Genomic DNA, 23,949 nt, shown 5'->3' on the forward strand with positions numbered 1-23,949 from the left:
TGTTCTCTTGGTATCTTTATTTTAAAAAAGCAGGAATGTAAAGCTTAGGAGAGGCCCATTTCTGGTTCAGCACCCTGGGTAGCGCCGGCTGGTTGGTGGCTTAGGGAGATGCATTTAGGCCCTCTGTTAAGAGGGTGTATTTCAGTTTATAATGTAATATGTTGTCCCAAAAATGATTCCCAATAAAACATAATATCATAAAATACGTTCACATGTCCTGATTTGAAGTCATAATATCTTTTAAGCAGTAGGATTCTTTGTACCCTTTGCTTCCAGGTTTCAAATATGGGTATATTAATTGTTTTCCAATTAGAAGCCATTAGCTGCTTGGCAGCATTAAGTAATATGGCACAAAGCTCTTTTAACTTTGCACCTAATCTCTCCCAACAAGTTACAAAGACTAGAGATGGTTGTAGGTTGCTAGAAAGGATCCAATATCATACCCCAATAATCCTGAATTTTATTACATTTCCACCATATGTGGAACATGTTGCCTTTATCTAAGCCATACCTCCAACACTTATCAGACGCCCTAGGAAGTGTTTTTTATTCTTTGGGGTTTAAAGGGACAGCTTTATTATCTTGTTATCCTTTGCTGAAGGAACATTGCACTACTGGCAGCTAGCTGAACACATCTAGTTAGCCAATCACAAGAGACAAAAGTGTGCAGGCACCAATAAGCAGCTAGCTCCCACTAGTGTAGGATATGTGCGTATTATTTTTCGACAACGGATATCAAGAGAACGAAGCACATTTGAAAATAGAAGTGAATTTAAAAGTTTTTTTGTTTTTTTTTAAATGACATGCTCTATCTGAATCATGCAAGTTTGACTTTCCTTTCCCTTTAAAGTGAAGGTAAACTTTGGTGAATGAAAGCCCGTTTTTAAAATTACTATTAAAAACAGGGGCACTTTCATTCATCAAGGTTTACAAAGCAGCTGTTTTGATTAAAAATGTACCTTTTTTTCTTTTCACAGCCAGAGCAGCTTCCCCCTTCTGGAAATCCTCTCTTCACACGTCAGCAATGACTAATCCGGCTTCCTCCAATCACGGCTTTCCCCCAAGAGTGGTTATTGCCTGAGGCCATGCTGTGATTGGAGGAAGCCGGATTAGTCATTGCTGACGTGTGAAGAGAGGATTTCCAGGAGGGGGAAGCTGCTCAAAACGGCTGATTTGTAAACTTTGATGAATGAAAGTGCCCCTGTTTTTAATAGTACTTTTAAAAAATGGGCTTTCAGTCATCAAAGTTTACCTTCACTTTAAGTAGCAACGGAAAAGAATCTTAGTATTTGTCTAAAGTGCATGAGTAGAATGCACTGAATAAACAATACTCTGATAAACAGTTTTCCGCTTGGGGGATTAGGGGAATTGGGCGTAGGTATTAGATTGTAGAGGGAAGATTAAATGTCTGTATGTGGAACTTTTGTTTTACACATATGTTTGGAAGTGGTGGGGGGCCTAGGTCATTTACTTCTTTTTTATGTGTATTAATATAAAAGTTAACCGGATGATATTTTAACCAGTTGTTCATAAAACACTGCCAAGGTGAACTATGTCCTGTTTGGGTTTTAACCTATTTGTGTCTCTAAGTAATATGATTGTAGATCTTGTTTAGGATACCAATGTAAACCTTCTGAGAATTACGGATTCGCAAAAATAGAAGTTAGCGCAGAATAAGGCATATAGATATGTAGAGTGTGATTTATAACAGATAACCAATCAGAAAAAAAAATCTGAAAATATAGGCAAATCATTTTTTACGTACTAATGTTTCTATTTATTTTAAAAGGAATCAAAATATTAATCTTAGTCTGTTATACAAATACCACATATGGGGAATAACACTATTGTAAATTATCTACAGAGTTGTTTTTTTAAAGGGACACAGCCATTGGATGAACACTCTAGTGACCTATAACTGTCCCTAACTAGCCAAAGCAGAGAAGGTAACCTAAGTTACAACATGGCAGCTCCCATTGTTTTATAGACACAAAACCTTACACTTATTTTGTCAATGTTTAAAATGCTTATAATTTTTTTTTTTTTAAATATCTACTTGTTATTCTCAGACTTATCTTTTCTTTGAATGCATCATTGTATCTAGCATTTATTTAGTGTTTAATGCCCCTTTAAGGATAGCTAAGAGGTCTGTTTATAAATAAAGCATTCATAAAACTTTTAAAAAGTTATGTAACTATGACCAAGTAGCTGCTTTACATAGCTGCTTTGCATCTCATCTTATATTTTCTTACCCATGAAGTGGCAACATTTTTTTTTATAGTAAGCTTTTTTTATTTGCAATGGGGGCAGGTGTCTTTACTTCCATTGCATCTTACTCAATGTCACCCTCCTATTTAATTTTAGGGTACTGTGAAGCAGAGTCTACTCTTCAGTGAGGCAGAAGGAAACCCGTGTGTGTTGCATATTTGTGGGAGCTTCCTGACGGTCACAACTGATACTGCCCACTTTAAGATCTTCAATCTGTCTCGATGGTAAGCTCAGGTATATAGTGGGTTAAAATATCTGCCTTCAGTTAATGTGCTGTAGGACAAACTAAGGAGGCTCTCCTCTCTCCCCTTAGGGGGGAATGGACAGTAATAAAGAAACCACTCCCCCTTTTTCTCATGACAGGAAGCACAGGGCTAAGTTCTTCTACCAATTCACATTCTGTTCTAGGGGCTGGTCTAATGGGGACATGTTGGAGATCCAGATTCCTAGCTAGGTTTCTTCGCTGAGTTCTTTGATAGGAACTTCAATATTGAACACAAGATTATGACAGCAGCACATGGGGTTATAGAGTTGTGTTCACACACATGTGGGCCGATTTATTAAGATGCGGGCGGATATGATCCGCTGTAGTGGACTATGTCCGCCCGACATTGCTAAATGTCGACAGCATACGCTGTTGGCATTTATCATTGCACAAGCATTCCTAGTGAAATGCTTGTGCAAGGCCGCTAGCAGGGGATGTCAATCATCCCGATCGTATCTGATCGGGATGATTGCTGTCCGCCGCCTCAGAGGTGGCGGTTAAGTTAAGGAGCAGTGGTCTTAAGACTGCTGCTTCTTAACTTATGTTTTCAGTGATCTGGAAACTACGGGGGTAGATTACAGCATCTGCTACCCCATGGACATGACACCATCACTTTAACATTCAGGTCACTATCTTTCATGGAACACTAAGCTCGAAGCTCTATTTCACACTTTGTACAGCTATAAGTGCAGTACTCCAAATGTAAGCAACATATAACCTAATGGTTATTTTCCATGATGAATAGAAGAATTTGCTAGGATGGCGGGTGCCTGATTACATTTTCACTCACATATTAAAGGGTAGATGAGTGAATTAGTTGCTGTACATGTGCGGTAAAACTTGTACAACTTGCTTTGGGCTTTTGTACTTTGTATACTTTATTTATGTTTTATTGTAGCCCAGGGCCCATAGTGACTTCTGTACTATAAAAAATCTGTATCTTATGTAATCATCTTGCTTAGAATGTAAAAAAGAAAACTGTGCTCAGTTTGTATTTGATATTTGCTTTGTGGATTTGTTGCTGAGCCATTTACAGTATATTAAAACATTGCATGCTTAAGATTCTGTCTGATAATTATTATATAGATGAAATGCTTCTCTTTTGCATTTGAGCAGTCAGTTTTTCTGGAATTTATGTTACAAAAGAATCCATGGGTTTTAACGTAAAGGGCCATCATAGTGGGGGAAAATACATGCTCTAATTTAAGCACTAAAGACCCTGCAATTCTATGGGGTAGATTTATGTAGCTGAATGCAGCTGTTTCCGCACGGAATCAGGCGTTAAGAAGCATGCGGTCTTAAGACTGCTGCTCCTTAACTCATCCATAAAAAAGAGAGACAAGAAGGGCGCCTCCTAGTGTACCCAATAGAACTAGGTGGAATAAAAGGGTAAGGAAAAAGGATACTCACAATGCCCAAAGGCAAAGGTAATGAGGCCTATCTATCAAGCTCCGAATGGACTTCAGACTCTCCAGAAACGCAAGTAATGGAGCAGCGGTCTAAAGACCGCTGCTCCATAACCCTGTACACCTGCTCTGATGAGGCGAACAGGAATCGCTGCAATTCAACCCGATCGGGTTGATCGGGTTGATTAACACCCCCCCTGCTGGCGGCCCATTGGCCGCGAGTCTGCAGGAGGCGGCGTTGCACCAGCAGCTCTTGTGAGCTGCTGGTGCCATGCTGAATACGGAGAGCATATTGCTCTCCGCATTCAGCGAGGTCTTGCGGACCTGATCCGCAAGACCTTTGTTAAAGGGACACTGTACCCAAAAAATTTCTTTTGTGATTCAGATTGAGCATGCAATTTTAAGCAACTTTCTAATTTACTCCTATTATCAATTTTTCTTCGTTCTCTTGCTATCTTTATATGAAAAAGAAGGCATCTAAGCTTTTTTCTTGGTTCAGCACTCTGGACAGCAGTTTTTGATTGGTGGATGAATTTATCCACCAATCAGCAAGGACAACCTAGGTTGTTAACCAAAAATGGGCCGGCATCTAAACTTACATTCTTGCATTTCAAATAAAGATACCAAGAAAATAAAGAACATTTGATAATAGTAGTAAATTAGAAAGTTGCTTAAAATTGCATGCTCTATCTGAATCATGAAATAATTTTTTTGGGTACAGTGTCCCTTTAAATTGGCCTCAATGCCTAGATAAACAAGCTGAGAACTCTGTATCCCAGCGCACTGTGCACAAACGAAGGCTGCTCCTTTCAGTACGAAATCAGGAATTCAAACATCTAGAATTAAACACATAGAAAAAGGGCGCCTCCTAGTGCAGGTAAACAAGATGACAACAACCCAAGTAAGGCCCAATGGTAGAAGGGGTACTCACAATTTGGGAAGCACCTAACAGTGCTAATAACACCAACTAGGCTATTATCGTGGCCCAGCTCACTAATTTTCCAGCACACTTATCAACCAGCAAAAGGATCCTCTGTAGCCCCAATCAGTGGACGATTCCAAATTAAAAAGACTCCAAAAGATGCACAAATATTGTATAAACATTGTATTAAAAACAAATGACACAAAATAAGAACATAAATTAAAACTAGTGGCAATTAATTGCTATTAAGTGCCACTGGTTTTAATTTATGTTCTTATTTTGTGTAATTTGTTTGGGTTGTTGTCATCTCGTTTACCTGCACTAGGAGGCACCCTTTTTTCTATGTGTTTAATCCTTAACTCATTCGCCACCTCTGAGGCGGCAAACAGCAATCATCCCGATCGGATACGACACCCCCTGCTAGGAGGCGGCATTGCACAAGCATTTCACACAACAGCGTATGCTGTTGACATTTAGTGATGTTGGATGGACATTATCTGCTACAGCGGATCATGTCCGCCCCTATCTTAATAATTCGGCCCCTATGTGTTTAATTCCCACAGAGTGAGACGACTCTGATTGGGTCAGTGTTAGTTTCCATTTGGGACCAGCTATTATGTGTGGCTTCCGAGACATACTTTAATCGTGTTCTTAAATGGACATAAAACACTTTTTTTTTCTTTCATGATTCAGATAGATCATACTGTAACAAAATACACTTAAATGCAACCAATTTGTGATTATAATGAACTATTCATAATACAATAAATTATATTAATAATGAGCCTTGTGCAAGAGGATTTATATACATCTTCGTATATATATTGATATACCATCCAAGAACAAATGACAATACTTAATTTCATAAATAATCAGTCACACATTTGTTAAATAAAGATAGATAACAAGATTAACTTACAACCCCAATTCCGAAAAAGTTGGGACAGTATGGAAAATGGAAAAAAAACAACAAAAAAAGTATTTTGAAAATTCAATTCTCAATGTACTATATTATTGAAAACACATTATTAACACATTATTTAATGTTTTACTTTGTGAATTTAATGTATTTTTGAAAATATACTCTCATTTCTCCAACATTGGTGTGTCCGGTCCACGGCGTCATCCTTACTTGTGGGAATATCTCTTCCCCAACAGGAAATGGCAAAGAGTCCCAGCAAAGCTGGCCATATAGTCCCTCCTAGGCTCCGCCCACCCCAGTCATTCTCTTTGCCGTTGCACAGGCAACATCTCCACGGAGATGGTTAAGAGTATGTGGTGTTTAGTTGTAGTTTTTTATTCTACTATCAAGAGTTTGTTATTTTAAAATAGTACTGGTATGTACTATTTACTCTGAAACAGAAAAAGATGAAGAATTCTGTTTGTGAGAGGAAGATGATTTTAGCAGACAGTAACTAAAATCCTTTGCTGTTTCCACATAGGACTGTTGAGATGAAGTAACTTCAGTTGGGGGAAACAGTTAGCAGACTTTTCTGCTTAAGGTATGACTAGCCATATTTCTAACAAGACTGTGTAATGCTGGAAGGCTGTCTTTTCCCCTCATGGGGACCGGTAAGCCATTTTCTTAGTCTCAAGCAGAATAAAGGGCTTAATATGGGCTTTAAAACTGGTAGACACTTTTATGGGCAAAATCGATTGCTTTATTTGGGCATTTTATACATGTTTATGCTGGTATTTCACACTTATAAACTTGGGGAACGTTTTTTAACGTCAGGCACTATGTTAGACACCTTTTCCAGTCAGGAAGGGCCTTCCCAGTTGTAGGCTGAGCCTCATTTTCGCGCCATTAGTGCGCAGTTGTTTTTGAGAGCAAGACATGCAGATGCATGTGTGAGGACCTGAAGATAGTTGGAAAAGTTCCTAGAAGGCGTCATTTGGTATCGTATTCCCCTCTGGGCTTGGTAGAGTCGCAGCAAATGCTGTAGCTGGGACTGTAGAGGGGTTAAAACTGTAACCGGCTCCGGTTTCGTTATTTTAAGGGTTAAAGCTCTGAAAATTGGTGTGCAATACTTTTAATGCTTTAAGACACTGTGGTGAAATTTTGGTAAATTTTGAACAATTCCTTCATATTTTTTCACATATTCAGTAATAAAGTGTGCTCTGTTTAAAATTTAAAGAGACAGTAACGGTTTTGTTTTAAAACAGTTTTTGTGTTTTACTGACAAGTTTAAGCCTGTTTAACATGTCTGTGCCTTCAGATAAGCTATGTTCTATATGTATGAAAGTCAATGTGTCTCCCCGTTCTAAATTATGTGATAATTGTGCCAAAGCGTCCAAACAAAGTAAGGACAGTACTGTCACAGATAATGAAGTTGCCCAAGATGATTCATCAGATGAAGGGAGTAGACATGGTTCTACATCATCTCCTTCTGTGTCTACACCAGTTTTGCCCACGCAGGAGGCCCCTAGTACTTCTAGCGCACCAATGCTTATTACCATGCAACAATTGACGGCTGTAATGGATAACTCCATAGCAAATATTTTATCCAAAATGCCTGCATATCAGAGAAAGCGCGATTGCTCTGTTTTAAACACTGAAGAGCAGGAGGGCGCTGATGATAATTGTTCTGTCATACCCTCACACCAATCTGAAGGGGCCATGAGGGAGGTTTTGTCAGATGGGGAAATTTCAGATTCAGGAAAAATTTCCCAACAGGCTGAACCTGATGTTGTGACATTTAAATTTAAATTAGAACATCTCCGCGCACTGCTTAAGGAGGTGTTATCTACTCTGGATGATTGTGACAACCTGGTCATTCCAGAAAAATTATGCAAGATGGACAAGTTCCTAGAGGTTCCGGTGCACCCCGACGCTTTTCCTATACCCAAGCGGGTGGCGGACATAGTGAATAAGGAATGGGAGAAGCCCGGCATACCTTTTGTTTCCCCTCCTATATTTAAGAAATTATTTCCTATGGTCGACCCCAGAAAGGACTTATGGCAGACAGTCCCTAAGGTCGAGGGGGCAGTTTCTACTCTAAACAAGCGCACTACTATTCCTATCGAGGATAATTGTGCTTTCAAAGATCCTATGGATAAAAAATTGGAGGGTTTGCTTAAAAAGATTTTTGTACAGCAAGGTTACCTTCTTCAACCCATTTCGTGCATTGTTCCTGTCACTACAGCAGCGTGGTTCTGGTTCGAGGAACTAGAAAAGTCGCTCAGTAGAGAGACTCCATATGAGGAGGTTATGAACAGAGTTCACGCACTTAAGTTGGCTAACTCTTTTATTTTAGATGCCGCTTTGCAAATAGCTAGATTAGCGGCGAAAATTTCAGGGTTTGCAATTGTGGCGCGCAGAGCGCTTTGGCTAAAGTCTTGGTCAGCGGATGTATCATCCAAGACAAAATTGCTTAATATCCCCTTCAAGGGTAAAACTCTCTTTGGGCCAGAATTGAAAGAGATTATCTCAGACATCACTGGGGGAAAGGGCCACGCCCTCCCACAAGATAGGCCTTTCAAAGCCAAGAATAAGTCTAATTTTCGTTCCTTTCGTAATTTCAGGAACGGACCGGGCTCTAATTCTACATCCTCTAAGCAAGAGGGTAATACCTCACAGACCAAACCAGCCTGGAAACCGATGCAAGGCTGGAACAAGGGTAAGCAGGCCAAGAAGCCTGCCGCTGCTAACAAAACAGCATGAAGGAGTAGCCCCCGATCCGGGACCGGATCTAGTGGGGGGCAGACTCTCTCTCTTTGCTCAGGCTTGGGCAAGAGATGTTCAGGATCCCTGGACGCTAGAAATTGTTTCTCAGGGTTATCTTCTGGAATTCAAGGAACTACCCCCAAGGGGAAGGTTCCACATGTCTCACTTATCCTCAAACCAAATAAAGAGACAGGCATTCTTACATTGTGTAGAAGACCTGTTAAAGATGGGAGTGATACACCCAGTTCCAACGGCGGAATAAGGAATGGGATTTTACTCAAATCTGTTTGTAGTTCCCAAAAAAGAGGGAACTTTCAGACCAATCCTGGATTTAAAGATCCTAAACAAATTCCTCAGAGTACCATCGTTCAAGATGGAAACCATTCGAACGATTCTACCCACAATCCAGGAAGGTCAATTTATGACTACCGTGGATCTAAAGGATGCGTATCTACATATCCCTATCCACAAAGAACATCATCAGTTCCTAAGGTTCGCCTTTCTGGACAAACATTACCAGTTTGTGGCCCTCCCATTCGGGTTAGCCACTGCTCCAAGGATTTTCACAAAGGTACTCGGATCCCTTCTAGCGGTTCTAAGACCAAGGGGCATTGCAGTAGTACCGTACTTGGACGACATTCTAATACAAGCGTCGTCTCTTTCAAAGGCAAAGGCTCACTCAAACATCGTTCTGGCCTTTCTCAGATCTCACGGATGGAAGGTGAACATAGAAAAAAGTTCCCTGTCTCGTCGACAAGAGTTCCCTTCTTGGGAACAATAATAGATTCCTTAGAAATGAGGATTTCTTTCATGTAATTAGCAAGAGTCCATGAGCTAGTGACGAATGGGATATACATTCCTACCAGGAGGGGCAAAGTTTCCCAAACCTCAAAATGCCTATAAATACACCCCTCACCACACCCACAATTCAGTTTTACAAACTTTGCCTCCGATGGAGGTGGTGAAGTAAGTTTGTGCTAGATTCTACGTTGATATGCGCTCCGCAGCAAGTTGGAGCCCGGTTTTCCTCTCAGCGTGCAGTGAATGTCAGAGGGATGTGAGGAGAGTATTGCCTATTTGAATGCAGTGATCTCCTTCTACGGGGTCTATTTTATAGGTTCTCTGTTATCGGTCGTAGAGATTCATCTCTTACCTCCCTTTTCAGATCGACGATATACTCTTATATATACCATTACCTCTGCTGATTCTCGTTTCAGTACTGGTTTGGCTTTCTACAAACATGTAGATGAGTGTCCTGGGGTAAGTAAATCTTATTTTCTGTGACACTCTAAGCTATGGTTGGGCACTTTGTTTATAAAGTTCTAAATATATGTATTCAAACATTTATTTGCCTTGACTCAGAATGTTCAACTTTCCTTATTTTCAGACAGTCAGTTTCATATTTGGGATAATGCATTTGATTTAATCATTTTTTCTTACCTTCAAAAATTTGACTCTTCCCTGTGGGCTGTTAGGCTCGCGGGGGCTGAAAATGCTTCATTTTATTGCGTCATTCTTGGCGCGGACTTTTTTGGCGCAAAAAATTTGTTTCCGTTTCCGGCGTCATACGTGTCGCCGGAAGTTGCGTCATTTTTTGACGTTATTTTGCGCCAAAAATGTCGGCATTCCGGATGTGGCGTCGTTTTGGCGCCAAAAAGCATTTAGGCGCCAAATAATGTGGGCGTCTTATTGGCGCGAAAAATATGGGCGTCGCTTTTGTCTCCACATTATTTAAGTCTCATTTTTCATTGCTTCTGGTTGCTAGAAGCTTGTTCTTTGGCATTTTTTCCCATTCCTGAAACTGTCATTTAAGGAATTTGATCAATTTTGCTTTATATATATGTTGTTTTTTCTCTTACATATTGCAAGATGTCTCACGTTGCATCTGAGTCAGAAGATACTACAGGAAAATCGCTGTCTAGTGCTGGATCTACCAAAGCTAAGTGTATCTGCTGTAAACTTTTGGTAGCTATTCCTCCAGCTGTTGTTTGTATTGATTGTCATGACAAACTTGTTAAAGCAGATAATATTTCCTTTAGTAAAGTACCATTGCCTGTTGCAGTTCCTTCAACATCTAAGGTGCAGAATGTTCCTGATAATATAAGAGATTTTGTTTCTGAATCCCTAAAGAAGGCTATGTCTGTTATTTCTCCTTCTAGTAAACGTAAAAAATCTTTTAAAACTTCTCTCCCTACAGATGAATTTTTAAATGAACATCATCATTCTGATTCTGATGACTCTTCTGGTTCAGAGGATTCTGTCTCAGAGGTTGATGCTGATAAATCTTCATATTTATTTAAAATGGAATTTATTCGTTCTTTACTTAAAGAAGTACTAATTGCTTTAGAAATAGAGGATTCTGGTCCTCTTGATACTAATTCTAAACGTTTGGATAAGGTATTTAAAGCTCCTGTGGTTATTCCAGAAGTTTTTCCTGTTCCTAATGCTATTTCTGCAGTAATTTCCAAAGAATGGGATAAATTGGGTAATTCATTTACTCCTTCTAAACGTTTTAAGCGATTATATCCCGTGCCGTCTGACAGATTAGAATTTTGGGACAAAATCCCTAAAGTTGATGGGGCTATTTCTACCCTTGCTAAACGTACTACTATTCCTACGTCAGATGGTACTTCGTTTAAGGATCCTTTAGATAGGAAAATTGAATCCTTTCTAAGAAAAGCTTATCTGTGTTCAGGTAATCTTCTTAGACCTGCTATATCTTTGGCTGATGTTGCTGCAGCTTCAACTTTCTGGTTGGAAACTTTAGCGCAACAAGTAACACATCATGATTCTCATGATATTATTATTCTTCTACAGCATGCTAATAATTTTATCTGTGATGCCATCTTTGATATTATCAGAGTTGATGTCAGGTTTATGTCTCTAGCTATTTTAGCTAGAAGAGCTTTATGGCTTAAAACTTGGAATGCTGATATGGCTTCTAAATCAACTTTACTTTCCATTTCTTTCCAGGGTAACAAATTATTTGGTTCTCAGTTGGATTCCATTATTTCAACTATTACTGGTGGGAAAGGAACTTTTTTACCACAGGATAAAAAATCTAAAGGTAAAAGCAGGGCTAATAATCGTTTTCTTTCCTTTCGTTTCAACAAAGAACAAAAGCCTGATCCTTCATCCTCAGGAGCAGTTTCAGTTTGGAAACCATCTCCAGTCTGGAATAAATCCAAGCCAGCTAGAAAGGCAAAGCCTGCTTCTAAGTCCACATGAAGGTGCGGCCCTCATTCCAGCTCAGCTGGTAGGGGGCAGGTTACGTTTTTTCAAGGAAATTTGGATCAATTCTGTTCACAATCTTTGGATTCAGAGCATTGTTTCAGAAGGGTACAGAATTGGTTTCAAGATGAGACCTCCTGCAAAGAGATTTTTTCTTTCCCGTGTCCCAGTAAATCCAGTAAAAGCTCAAGCATTTCTGAAATGTGTTTCAGATCTAGAGTTGACTGGAGTAATTATGCCAGTTCCAGTTCCGGAACAGGGGATGGGGTTTTATTCAAATCTCTTCATTGTACCAAAGAAGGAGAATTCCTTCAGACCAGTTCTGGATCTAAAAATATTGAATCGTTATGTAAGAATACCAACGTTCAAGATGGTAACTGTAAGGACTATCTTGCCTTTTGTTCAGCAAGGGAATTATATGTCCACAATAGATTTACAGGATGCATATCTGCATATTCCGATTCATCCAGATCATTTTCAGTTCCTGAGATTCTCTTTTCTGGACAAGCATTACCAGTTTGTGGCTCTGCCGTTTGGCCTAGCTACAGCTCCAAGAATTTTTACAAAGGTTCTCGGTGCCCTTCTGTCTGTAATCAGAGAACAGGGTATTGTGGTATTTCCTTATTTGGACGATATCTTGGTACTTGCTCAGTCTTTACATTTAGCAGAATCTCATACGAATCGACTTGTGTTGTTTCTTCAAGATCATGGTTGGAGGATCAATTTACCAAAAAGTTCTTTGATTCCTCAGACAACGGTAACCTTTCTGGGTTTCCAAATGGATTCAGTGTCCATGACTCTGTCTTTAACAGACAAGAGACGTCTAAAATTGATTGCAGCTTGTCGAAACCTTCAGTCACAATCATTCCCTTCGGTAGCCTTATGCATGGAAATTCTAGGTCTTATGACTGCTGCATCGGACGCGATCCCCTTTGCTCGTTTTCACATGCGACCTCTTCAGCTCTGTATGCTGAAGCAATGGTGCAAGGATTACACGAAGATATCTCAATTAATATCTTTAAATCCGATTGTTCGACACTCTCTAACATGGTGGACAGATCACCATCGTTTAATTCAGGGGGCTTCTTTTGTGCTTCCGACCTGGACTGTAATTTCAACAGATGCAAGTCTCACAGGTTGGGGAGCTGTGTGGGGATCTCTGACGGCACAAGGAGTTTGGGAATCTCAGGAGGTGAGATTACCGATCAATATTTTGGAACTCCGTGCAATTTTCAGAGCTCTTCAGTTTTGGCCTCTTCTGAAGAGAGAATCGTTCATTTGTTTTCAAACAGACAATGTCACAACTGTGGCATACATCAATCATCAAGGAGGGACTCACAGTCCTCTGGCTATGAAAGAAGTATCTCGAATTTTGGTTTGGGCGGAATCCAGCTCCTGTCTAATCTCTGCGGTTCATATCCCAGGTATAGACAATTGGGAAGCGGATTATCTCAGTCGCCAAACGTTGCATCCGGGCGAATGGTCTCTTCACCCAGAGGTATTTCTTCAGATTGTTCAAATGTGGGAACTTCCAGAAATAGATCTGATGGCGTCCCATCTAAACAAGAAACTTCCCAGGTATCTGTCCAGATCCCGGGATCCTCAGGCGGAGGCAGTGGATGCATTATCACTTCCTTGGAAGTATCATCCTGCCTATATCTTTCCGCCTCTAGTTCTTCTTCCAAGAGTAATCTCCAAGATTCTGAAGGAATGCTCGTTTGTTCTGCTGGTAGCTCCGGCATGGCCTCACAGGTTTTGGTATGCGGATCTTGTCCGGATGGCCTCTTGCCAACCGTGGACTCTTCCGTTAAGACCAGACCTTCTGTCACAAGGTCCTTTTTTCCATCAGGATCTGAAATCCTTAAATTTAAAGGTATGGAGATTGAACGCTTGATTCTTGGTCAAAGAGGTTTCTCTGACTCTGTGATTAATACTATGTTACAGGCTCGTAAATCTGTATCTCGAGAGATATATTATAGAGTCTGGAAGACTTATATTTCTTGGTGTCTTTCTCATCATTTTTCTTGGCATTCTTTTAGAATACCGAGAATTTTACAGTTTCTTCAGGATGGTTTAGATAAGGGTTTGTCCGCAAGTTCTTTGAAAGGACAAATCTCTGCTCTTTCTGTTCTTTTTCACAGAAAGATTGCTATTCTTCCTGATATTCATTGTTTTGTACAAGCTTTGGTTCGTATAAAACCTGTTATTAAGTCAATTTCTCCTCCTTGGAGTTTGAATTTGGTTCTGGGAGCTCTTCAAGCTCCTCCGTTTGAACCTATGCATTCATTGGACATTAAATTACTTTCTTGGAAAGTTTTGTTCCTTTTGGCCATCTCTTCTGCCAGAAGAGTTTCTGAATTATCTGCTCTTTCTTGTGAGTCTCCTTTTCTGATTTTTCATCAGGATAAGGCGGTGTTGTGAACTTCTTTTGAATTTTTACCTAAAGTTGTGAATTCCAACAACATTAGTAGAGAAATTGTGGTTCCTTCATTATGTCCTAATCCTAAGAATTCTAAGGAGAAATCGTTGCATTCTTTGGATGTTGTTAGAGCTTTGAAATATTATGTTGAAGCTACGAAATCTTTCCGTAAGACTTCTAGTTTTTTTGTTATCTTTTCCGGTTCTAGAAAAGGCCAGAAAGCTTCTGCCATTTCTTTGGCATCTTGGTTGAAATCTTTAATTCATCTTGCCTATGTTGAGTCGGGTAAAACTCCGCCTCAAAGAATTACAGCTCATTCTACTAGGTCAGTTTCTACTTCCTGGGCGTTTAGGAATGAAGCTTCGGTTGACCAGATTTGCAAAGCAGCAACTTGGTCCTCTTTGCATACTTTTACTAAATTCTACCATTTTGATGTATTTTCTTCTTCTGAAGCAGTTTTTGGTAGAAAAGTACTTCAGGCAGCGGTTTCAGTTTGAATCTTCTGCTTATGTTTTTCGTTAAACTTTATTTTTGGGTGTGGATTATTTTCAGCAGGAATTGGCTGTCTTTATTTTATCCCTCCCTCTCTAGTGACTCTTGCGTGGAAAGATCCACATCTTGGGTAGTCATTATCCCATACGTCACTAGCTCATGGACTCTTGCTAATTACATGAAAGAAAACATAATTTATGTAAGAACTTACCTGATAAATTCATTTCTTTCATATTAGCAAGAGTCCATGAGGCCCGCCCTTTTTTTGTGGTGGTTATGATTTTTGTATAAAGCACAATTATTCCAATTCCTTATTTTATATGCTTTCGCACTTTTTTATCACCCCACTTCTTGGCTATTCGTTAAACTGAATTGTGGGTGTGGTGAGGGGTGTATTTATAGGCATTTTGAGGTTTGGGAAACTTTGCCCCTCCTGGTAGGAATGTATATCCCATACGTCACTAGCTCATGGACTCTTGCTAATATGAAAGAAATGAATTTATCAGGTAAGTTCTTACATAAATTATGTTTTTCTTGACAGAAGTCAGAAAGTCAAAGCTTCTAAACGCTTGTCAAGTTCTTCATTCTATTCCTCGTCCTTCCGTAGCTCAGTGCATGGAAGTAGTAGGATTGATGGTTGCAGCAATGGACATAGTTCCTGTGACAGACCCTTCTGTCAGGACTGAAGGAGTTAATTGTGTTTAGCTAAGAAACTAATTTCTAAAGACAGAGTTGCTGGCTCCAGCTATAATCTAATTAGTGCTAAGCATTCTATTGTTTGATCACCTCCAGAGAGAAAACGCCTAAGTGATAAGAAGGGCCAAGAGTGTCTTGTGGTTGAAGTGTTTAAGTAATATAATTCTATTGTATCATGTCAAAGGGCTTGTTCCCTCCATGTAATGTACAACAGCCTTTCAACCCCCATCTGGGGGGGGGGGTCAGACCTGCATAAATACTAGGCATAGCCTTTTAATAAATGTTATTCTGTTTTAAACCTGAAAACTGGCTGGGTTGTGAATTGCTGATTCCCTATGCAGGACATTGTTCATCTGATATTAACCTTGGTACACTGTTGGTACCGTAACAATTGGTGGCAAGCGACGGAATGAACCTTATCGCCCAGAAGAGCAACTACACAAGCCAGTAACCTCAGGAAGAGGGGGATTATTACAATACTGACTAAGATGGAAAGAGTACCAGGGACAGAAGGAACCAATGGGCCCAGCATATCAGACAGAACCCCTGAAGAAGCAAGCTTTGATCGGGCGGTTAAAATAAGACTGGCATATTATGGCCCCAACCCATCTGCGGAAATTATCGACCGGGTCATAGCAGCTGTGGAGGCCAACCTACTTCGCCAAAGCAGCGCTGCAGCAGCCCAAGTGGAAAAGAGAAAAGTAAATTTTGCAGCTTTTAAAAACTTCCTGGAAACAGAAGGAGAGATTGATGGGTTCCTTGCGGATTTTGAGAGGCAATGTGCACTACACAAGGTACCCGCAGAGGACTGGGTCACGATATTATCCGGAAAATTATCCGGCCGGGCCAGTGAGGCTTTTCGGGCCATTCCAGATGAGGAGGTTGGGGATTATAATACTGTGAAAGAGGCTCTGCTCTCCAGGTATGCGGTTACACCGGAGGCATACCGGAGGCGGTTCAGAGACACTGTTAAATTAGCTGGTGATTCCTACGTTGAGTGGGCATGTAAGGTGCACCGCACAGCAGCTCACTGGATAGCGGGGTGCCAAGCCGTATCTGGGGAAGAGGTGCTGCAGCTATTCCTGTTGGAACATTGCTTTGACAAGTTATCAGCAGGAGTTAGAGAGTGGGTTCGGGACCGTAAACCCTCCACCCTGCATGAAGCTGCTCGCCTGGCAGATGAGTATATGGATGCCCGCAAACTGGACACTGCTACCACTAAGCCCCCTGCTAGAGTGGAGTACAGACCCCCAGTCACCCCAGCAGCTGCCAGTTACCAACCCCCGGCGCACCGCTATACCACACGGCCTCCGGCCACGAACTACCCTCAGAGAGCCCGGTTCAATTCACGGGGCTACTCACAGCCTATTTGGTGCTTTGGATGTAAGCAACTAGGGCACAAAAGACCAGAGTGTCCCCTAAATGCAGCGAACCAAGCACAGTCCTGGAGAAGACCCGCCTGCGGAATCCCACGTAACACTCAGCCTGCGGCCCGCTACGTAGAGGCGCAAGAATGCTGGAGCATCCTACATGAGGCAGACCTTGTGCAAGCTGCCCACCGGAATAACCGGCAACTGGTTAAAGTGAATGGGAAGAAGGTCAGTGGTCTACGGGATACTGGTGCTACCATGACCTTGCTTCAAAAGAACTTGGTGTCTGAGAAACAGTACACTGGAGACACTGTGGCTGTGAGGGTAGCAGGGGGCGATGTGTTCAGCCTACCTGTTGCCAGGGTACATTTGGATTGGGGAGTGGGCGCTAGACCTGTGAATGTGGGGGTCAAGAAGGACTTACCTGCTGATGTTCTTCTTGGAAATGACTTGGCTCCCCTTGTTTCTGCCTATGCTCCCATGGGTCCCGCTGATGTTAACCCTGTGACTACCCGTGCTCAGATCCGTGCAGCAGAGACTGACCCCCCTGCTGCTAAGCCCCAGGACGCTGAGCTCAGTAAATCTCTATCCGCTATTGATACGTGGAAGTCCCGTTACAATGCGCTGATGAAGGAGAAGAGGAGCGCAGAGGAAAAAGCACGTTTAGAACGTGAATCTCTGCTAGACAAGCTGCACCGACAGACTGCAGAAAACACCAGCTTGAGAGTGGGACATGAAACATTAAAGACAAACTTAGCGACACTTGAGGAGAAGCTGACGCTGGCTCATAGTGAGGTGCAGCAACTCAAGGGCACCCTATGTCAGTATGAAGGGATTGTGGATACCTATAAAGAGCAGGTACAGAAAACTCGTAAAGAAGCTGATGGGATTTTGAAGGACTGTTTAGCCCTAGTCTGGGCACTGAGGAAGTTGAACCCTTCTTTGTATGGACAGGAATTCTCTCTCATAACGGGAATACAGATGGATTGTCCTGGCAAACTGACATGCCTACCACCTCCTAGTCCGGTCATCCCCAGGTTGACCCGCCAAAGGGTCAAGCCGGGTCTGCCGGAGTGTTCCACAAGGGGGGAGATATGTGACAGACCCTTCTGTCAGGACTGAAGGAGTTAATTGTGTTTAGCTAAGAAACTAATTTCTAAAGACAGAGTTGCTGGCTCCAGCTATAATCTAATTAGTGCTAAGCATTCTATTGTTTGATCACCTCCAGAGAGAAAACGCCTAAGTGATAAGAAGGGCCAAGAGTGTCTTGTGGTTGAAGTGTTTAAGTAATATAATTCTATTGTATCATGTCAAAGGGCTTGTTCCCTCCATGTAATGTACAACAGCCTTTCAACCCCCATCTGGGGGGGGGTCAGACCTGCATAAATACTAGGCATAGCCTTTTAATAAATGTTATTCTGTTTTAAACCTGAAAACTGGCTGGGTTGTGAATTGCTGATTCCCTATGCAGGACATTGTTCATCTGATATTAACCTTGGTACACTGTTGGTACCGTAACAGTTCCTTTTGCGCGAATTCATCTAAGACCATTACAACTGTGCATGCTGAAACAGTGGAATGGGGACTATACAGACTTGTCTCCAGTGATTCAAGTAGACCAGAAGACCAGAGACTCACTCCGTTGGTGGCTAACCCAGGATCACCTGTCCCAGGGAATGAGCTTCCGCAGTCCAGAGTGGGTCATCGTCACGACCGACGCCAGCCTAGTGGGCTGGGGCGCGGTCTGGGAATCCCTGAAAGCTCAGGGACTATGATCTCGGGAAGAGTCTCTTCTCCCGATAAACATTCTGGAACTAAGAGTTATATTCAATGCTCTCAGGGCTTGGCCTCAGCTAGCAAAGGCCAGATTCATAAAATTCCAATCAGACAACATGACGACTGTTGCGTATATCAATCATCAGGGGGGAACAAGAAGTTCCCTGGCGATGAAAGAAGTGACCAAAATAATACAATGGGCGGAGAATCACTCCTGCCACCTATCTGCGATCCACATTCCGGGTGTGGAAAACTGGGAAGCAGATTATTTAAGTCGTCAGACATTCCATCCGGGGAAGTGGGAACTCCACCCGGAGATCTTTGCCCAGTTGACGCAACTATGGGGCATTCCAGATATGGATCTGATGGCGTCTCGTCAGAACTTCAAGGTTCCTTGCTACGGGTCCAGATCCAGGGATCCCAAGGCGATTCTAGTGGATGCACTAGTAGCGCCTTGGACCTTCAACCTAGCTTATGTGTTTCCACCGTTTCCTCTCATTCCCAGGCTGGTAGCCAGGATCAAACAGGAGAGGGCCTCTGTGATCTTGATAGCTCCTGCGTGGCCACGCAGGACTTGGTATGCAGACCTGGTGAATATGTCATCGGTTCCACCATGGAAGCTACCTTTGAGACAGGACCTTCTTTTTCAGGGTCCATTCGAACATCCAAATCTGGTCTCCCTCCAGCTGACGGCTTGGAGATTGAACGCTTGATTCTATCAAAGCGTGGGTTTTCAGATTCTGTGATAGATACTCTGGTTCAAGCCAGAAAACCGGTACCTAGAAAGATTTATCATAAAATATGGAAAAGATATATCTGCTGGTGTGAATCCAAGGGATTCCCATGGAATAGGATAAAAATTCCTAGGATTCTTTCCTTTCTACAAGAAGGTTTGGATAAAGGATTATCTGCGAGTTCTCTAAAGGGACAGATTTCTGCTTTATCTATCTTACTACACAAACGACTGGCAGTTGTGCCAGATGTTCAAGCATTTGTTCAGGCTTTGGTTAGGATCAAGCCTGTTTACAGACCTTTGACTCCTCCCTGGAGTTTAAATCTAGTTCTTTCAGTTCTTCAAGGGGTTCCGTTTGAACCTTTACATTCCATAGATATTAAGTTGTTATCTTGGAAAGTTTTGTTTTTGGTTGCTATTTCTTCTGCTAGAAGAGTTTCTGAGTTATCTGCTCTACAGTGTACTCCGCCCTATCTAGTGTTCCATTCAGATAAGGTTGTTTTGCGTACTAAGCCTGGTTTTCTACCAAAGGTTGTTTCCAACAAAAATATTAATCAGGAGATAGTTGTACCTTCTTTGTGTCCGAATCCAGTTTCAAAGAAGGAACGTTTGCTACACAATTTAGATGTAGTCCGTGCTCTAAAATTCTACTTAGAAGCTACAAAAGAGTTCAGACAAACTTCTTCTCTGTTTGTCGTCTATTCTGGTAAAAGGAGAGGTCAAAAAAGCAACTTCTACCTCTCTTTCCTTTTGGCTTAAAAGCATCATCCGATTGGCTTATGAGACTGCCGGACGGCAGCCTCCTGAAAGAATTACAGCTCACTCCACTAGGGCTGTAGCTTCTACATGGGCCTTCAAGAACGAGGCTTCTGTTGATCAGATATGTAAGGCAGCGACTTGGTCTTCACTGCACACTTTTGCCAAATTTTACAAATTTGATACTTTTGCTTCTTCTGAGGCTATTTTTGGGAGAAAGGTTTTGCAAGCCGTGGTGCCTTCCGTTTAGGTAACCTGATTTGCTCCCTCCCTTCATCCGTGTCCTAAAGCTTTGGTATTGGTTCCCACAAGTAAGGATGACGCCGTGGACCGGACACACCAATGTTGGAGAAAACAGAATTTATGCTTACCTGATAAATTACTTTCTCCAACGGTGTGTCCGGTCCACGGCCCGCCCTGGTTTTTTAATCAGGTCTGATTAATTATTTTCTCTAACTACAGTCACCACGGCACCCTATGGTTTCTCCAATTTTTCCTCCTGGCCGTCGGTCGAATGACTGTGGTGGGCGGAGCCTAGGAGGGACTATATGGCCAGCTTTGCTGGGACTCTTTGCCATTTCCTGTTGGGGAAGAGATATTCCCACAAGTAAGGATGACGCCGTGGACCGGACACACCGTTGGAGAAAGTAATTTATCAGGTAAGCATAAATTCTGTTTTCAAATCTGATGACTGCAACACACTCCAAAAAAGTTGCGACAATCAACTGTTTAACACTTTGTAACATCACCTTTTTTTAACACTTATTAAGCATTTGAGCACTGAAGACACCAGTTGGTTAAGTTTAGCAAGCGGAATTTTCCCCCATACATCCATTATGCATGTCTTCAGCTGCGCAACTGTACAGGGCCTTCTTTTGCCTTATTTTGCGTTTCATAATTTGCCGCGCATTCTCAATCGGAGACAGGTCAGGACTGCAGGCAGGCCATGCTAGCACCCGCACTATCTGCGTACGCAACCATGCAATAGATATTCAGGCAGAATGTGGTTTGGCATTGTCCTGCTGGAAAATGCAGGGACGTCCCTGGAGAAGACAACGTCTGGATGTCGCTACAAAATGTGTACATATCTTTTTGCATTAATGGTGCCCACACAGATGTGAAAGTTACCCATGCCATAGGCACTGATACACCTTCATACCATGACAGACGCTGGCTTTTGGACCTGACGCTGATAACAGCTTGGATGGTCCTTTTCCTCTTTGACCCGGAGAACATGACAGCTGTTTTTCCAAAAACTATTTAAAATGTTGACTCGTTGGACCACAAAACACGATTCCACTGTGCTACTATCCATCTCAGATGAAACCGAGCCCAGAGAAGTTGGCGGAGCTTCTGGACAGTGTTGATGTATGGCTTCTGCTTTGCATATGTGGAAAATGACAGGAGATTCAAGTGAAATTTATTAAAACACAAAAAATTTATATTGCACTCTGTTTTCCATTTTCCACATTGACATCATTTTTGACCTGGAGCCAAGGATAAGGAAGCCTGACTTTAAGAGAGCAGCAGTCCTGGGATTTCACTCCTGAGCTATACTCAATCGTATTTTGATTTGGGACATTATATACCCAATGTACTGTTTTTTTCAAGTGTCCCATAATATCTTGACAGTCCTCAGGATTTCCAATATCAGTGTCGAAACTGACTTATTCTACAATTTAACTTTTTTAACAGAATATTTTTTTAATTTTGTTTAGGTTTGCCACCTGTTTGATGGTATTTTCTGATGTCACTTATTATATTTGTTTATTTGGTATTGTACTAGAGAAACTCCGTAAGTGTTCTATAAAATTATTTGTAAAAAACTATTTTTAAAAATGATTTTAATTGTATATGAAAACAAACCTTGCGCAGAATTGTTCTTGTTAGTTTTCTGCATAGTGTAGCCTTATTGTGCATCTGTGGATGCAGGGGCAAATGGTATTGACTAGCAAAGGTTTACCAAAGTATTCCCGAGCCCATGTCAGGATATCCATTACAGACTCATGACGGTTTTTGAGACAATGACGTCTGAGGGATTGGCGATCGCACGCATTCAGAAGTGTTTTTTCGGTCTTGCCCTTTACACACCGAGATTAGACCGGATTCCTTGTGGTCTATTTATGAAGCAGCGGATGTTGCCTCAGACCCACTCCGGTTCAGTTCCGGCTGAAGCGGAAGTTAAGAAGCAGCGGTCCTAAGACCGCTGTCTATAACTCGTTCGCCGCCTCTAAAGGTGGCGGACAGCAATCCGCCCAATCGAATATGATCGGGCTGATTGGCTGCAAATCTGCAGGGGATGGTATTGCACCAGCAGTTCACAAGAACTGCTGGTGCAATAATAAATGCTGACAGTGTATGCTGTCGGCATTTATCGATATGCGGCGGACATGATCCGCTATATCGGATCATGTCCATCCGCAGATTAATAAATGGACCCCCCTGAATCTTTTATTTATATTGTGCACTGTAGAAGGTGAAATGCCCAAAATCTTACAGATTTGTCTTTGGGGAATCCAACACTTTGAGAACAACATTCCCCAAAGACAAATCTGTTGGCAGATTGGCGAGCTATAACCCATCCTTGCTCTTGAAGGACTAGGCCTTTTTTTGGAGGCTCCTTATATACTATGATTACACGATTGCCTCACCTGTTTCACATCACCTTCTTATTTCCACTTTTCACATCGCTATTAGTCCTAAATTGCCCCTGTCCCAACTTTTTTGGAGTGTGTTGCAGTCATCAGAAATTAAATGAGTGTATATTTTCAAATACAATAAATTCACACAGTAAAACAAATAATATGTGTTAATAATGTGTTTTCAATATTGTACAGGGTGAATTGAATTTTCAAATTACTCTTTTTGTTTTTGTTTTTTTGCATTTTCCATACTGTCCCAACTTTTTCTGAATTGGGGTTGTATTATTGCTTACAAAGTGTAAACACAGAGATTACAGAACAACAAGAGAAATTGTAAATAAAATGATATTACCCCGTTTGTTTATCTTTCGGAGGCCTGGAAGTTATGGAGCGTAACCTGATATTTCCCTTTCTTTGGAGAGGCACTCAAGACACTCTATGGTTATACTTAGTTATATACCCTTGCAACTACTGACAAAACAATCTTGGCAGCATCCCAAACAAGGTATTGTGAATTATTCTAAGCTTCAGCAGCTCAGTCACACCCAGATATTCCATATAGGCTCTAAAGTTCCAGGGGTCAGCAACCTTGGGCCCCCCAGGTGTTTTGGAACTACATTTCCCATGAGGCTCAGACAGCCTAAAGAGTGTCTCAACATCATAGGAAATGTAGTTCCAAAACATCTGTGGGCCCAAGGTTGCTGACCCCTGCTTTAAACTATACATATCCTAATGACTACTTCAGTGTTACATCATGTTTAGTGTTAAAATAGTCTGAAAGACAAACTGACCTCTCTTGGTAAATTTATTTACACCATTTTTTTGACACATGGCCCTCTAAGCACCTACCTTGTCAGTCTGGTTTATAATTAGACTTAATAATACTGATGAATTCCCTATTTCAGAAGCTGTAAAATAAATGATATTAAGACTTTTGCTAAATCTGAGAAACAATTTATTTCAAAATTTCCTGTACCAAAATATGTATGTTTATTGTTTAGTAATTCTCAGGTGTGAATACCCAAATCTCTTTAATGGTAGCCCAGTTATCTCAGTTGATAGATGTTCGGTTAAAGGGACATAAAATCCCACATGTTTCATTCATGATTCAGATAGAACATACAATTTTATAATAGTAATTTACAACAATGTGCACTTGTTATTAAAGTATATAGGCCCATAGTTATCAAGGTCTGGCGGACCTGATCCGAAACTGCAGATCAGGTTCGCCAGACCTCGCTGAATACGGCGAGCAATACGTTTGCCGTATTCAGCATTGCACCAGCAGCTCACAATGGGCCGCCAG

General features: G+C 41.5%; 1 protein-coding gene across 1 annotated transcript in view; it reads left to right on the plus strand.

The window, feature by feature from the left end:
* The window catches only part of IFT140 (intraflagellar transport 140), a 519,705-nt gene that overhangs the window by 169,635 nt on the left and 326,121 nt on the right, over positions 1 to 23,949 (plus strand). The window contains exon 12 of the mRNA XM_053694547.1: positions 2,365 to 2,492. Coding sequence (XP_053550522.1) covers positions 2,365 to 2,492 — 128 coding nt within the window. The remainder of the gene's footprint in view (positions 1 to 2,364; positions 2,493 to 23,949) is intronic.

The sequence above is a fragment of the Bombina bombina genome, chromosome 11, assembly GCF_027579735.1.
Source record: "Bombina bombina isolate aBomBom1 chromosome 11, aBomBom1.pri, whole genome shotgun sequence".
Taxonomy (NCBI): domain Eukaryota; kingdom Metazoa; phylum Chordata; class Amphibia; order Anura; family Bombinatoridae; genus Bombina; species Bombina bombina.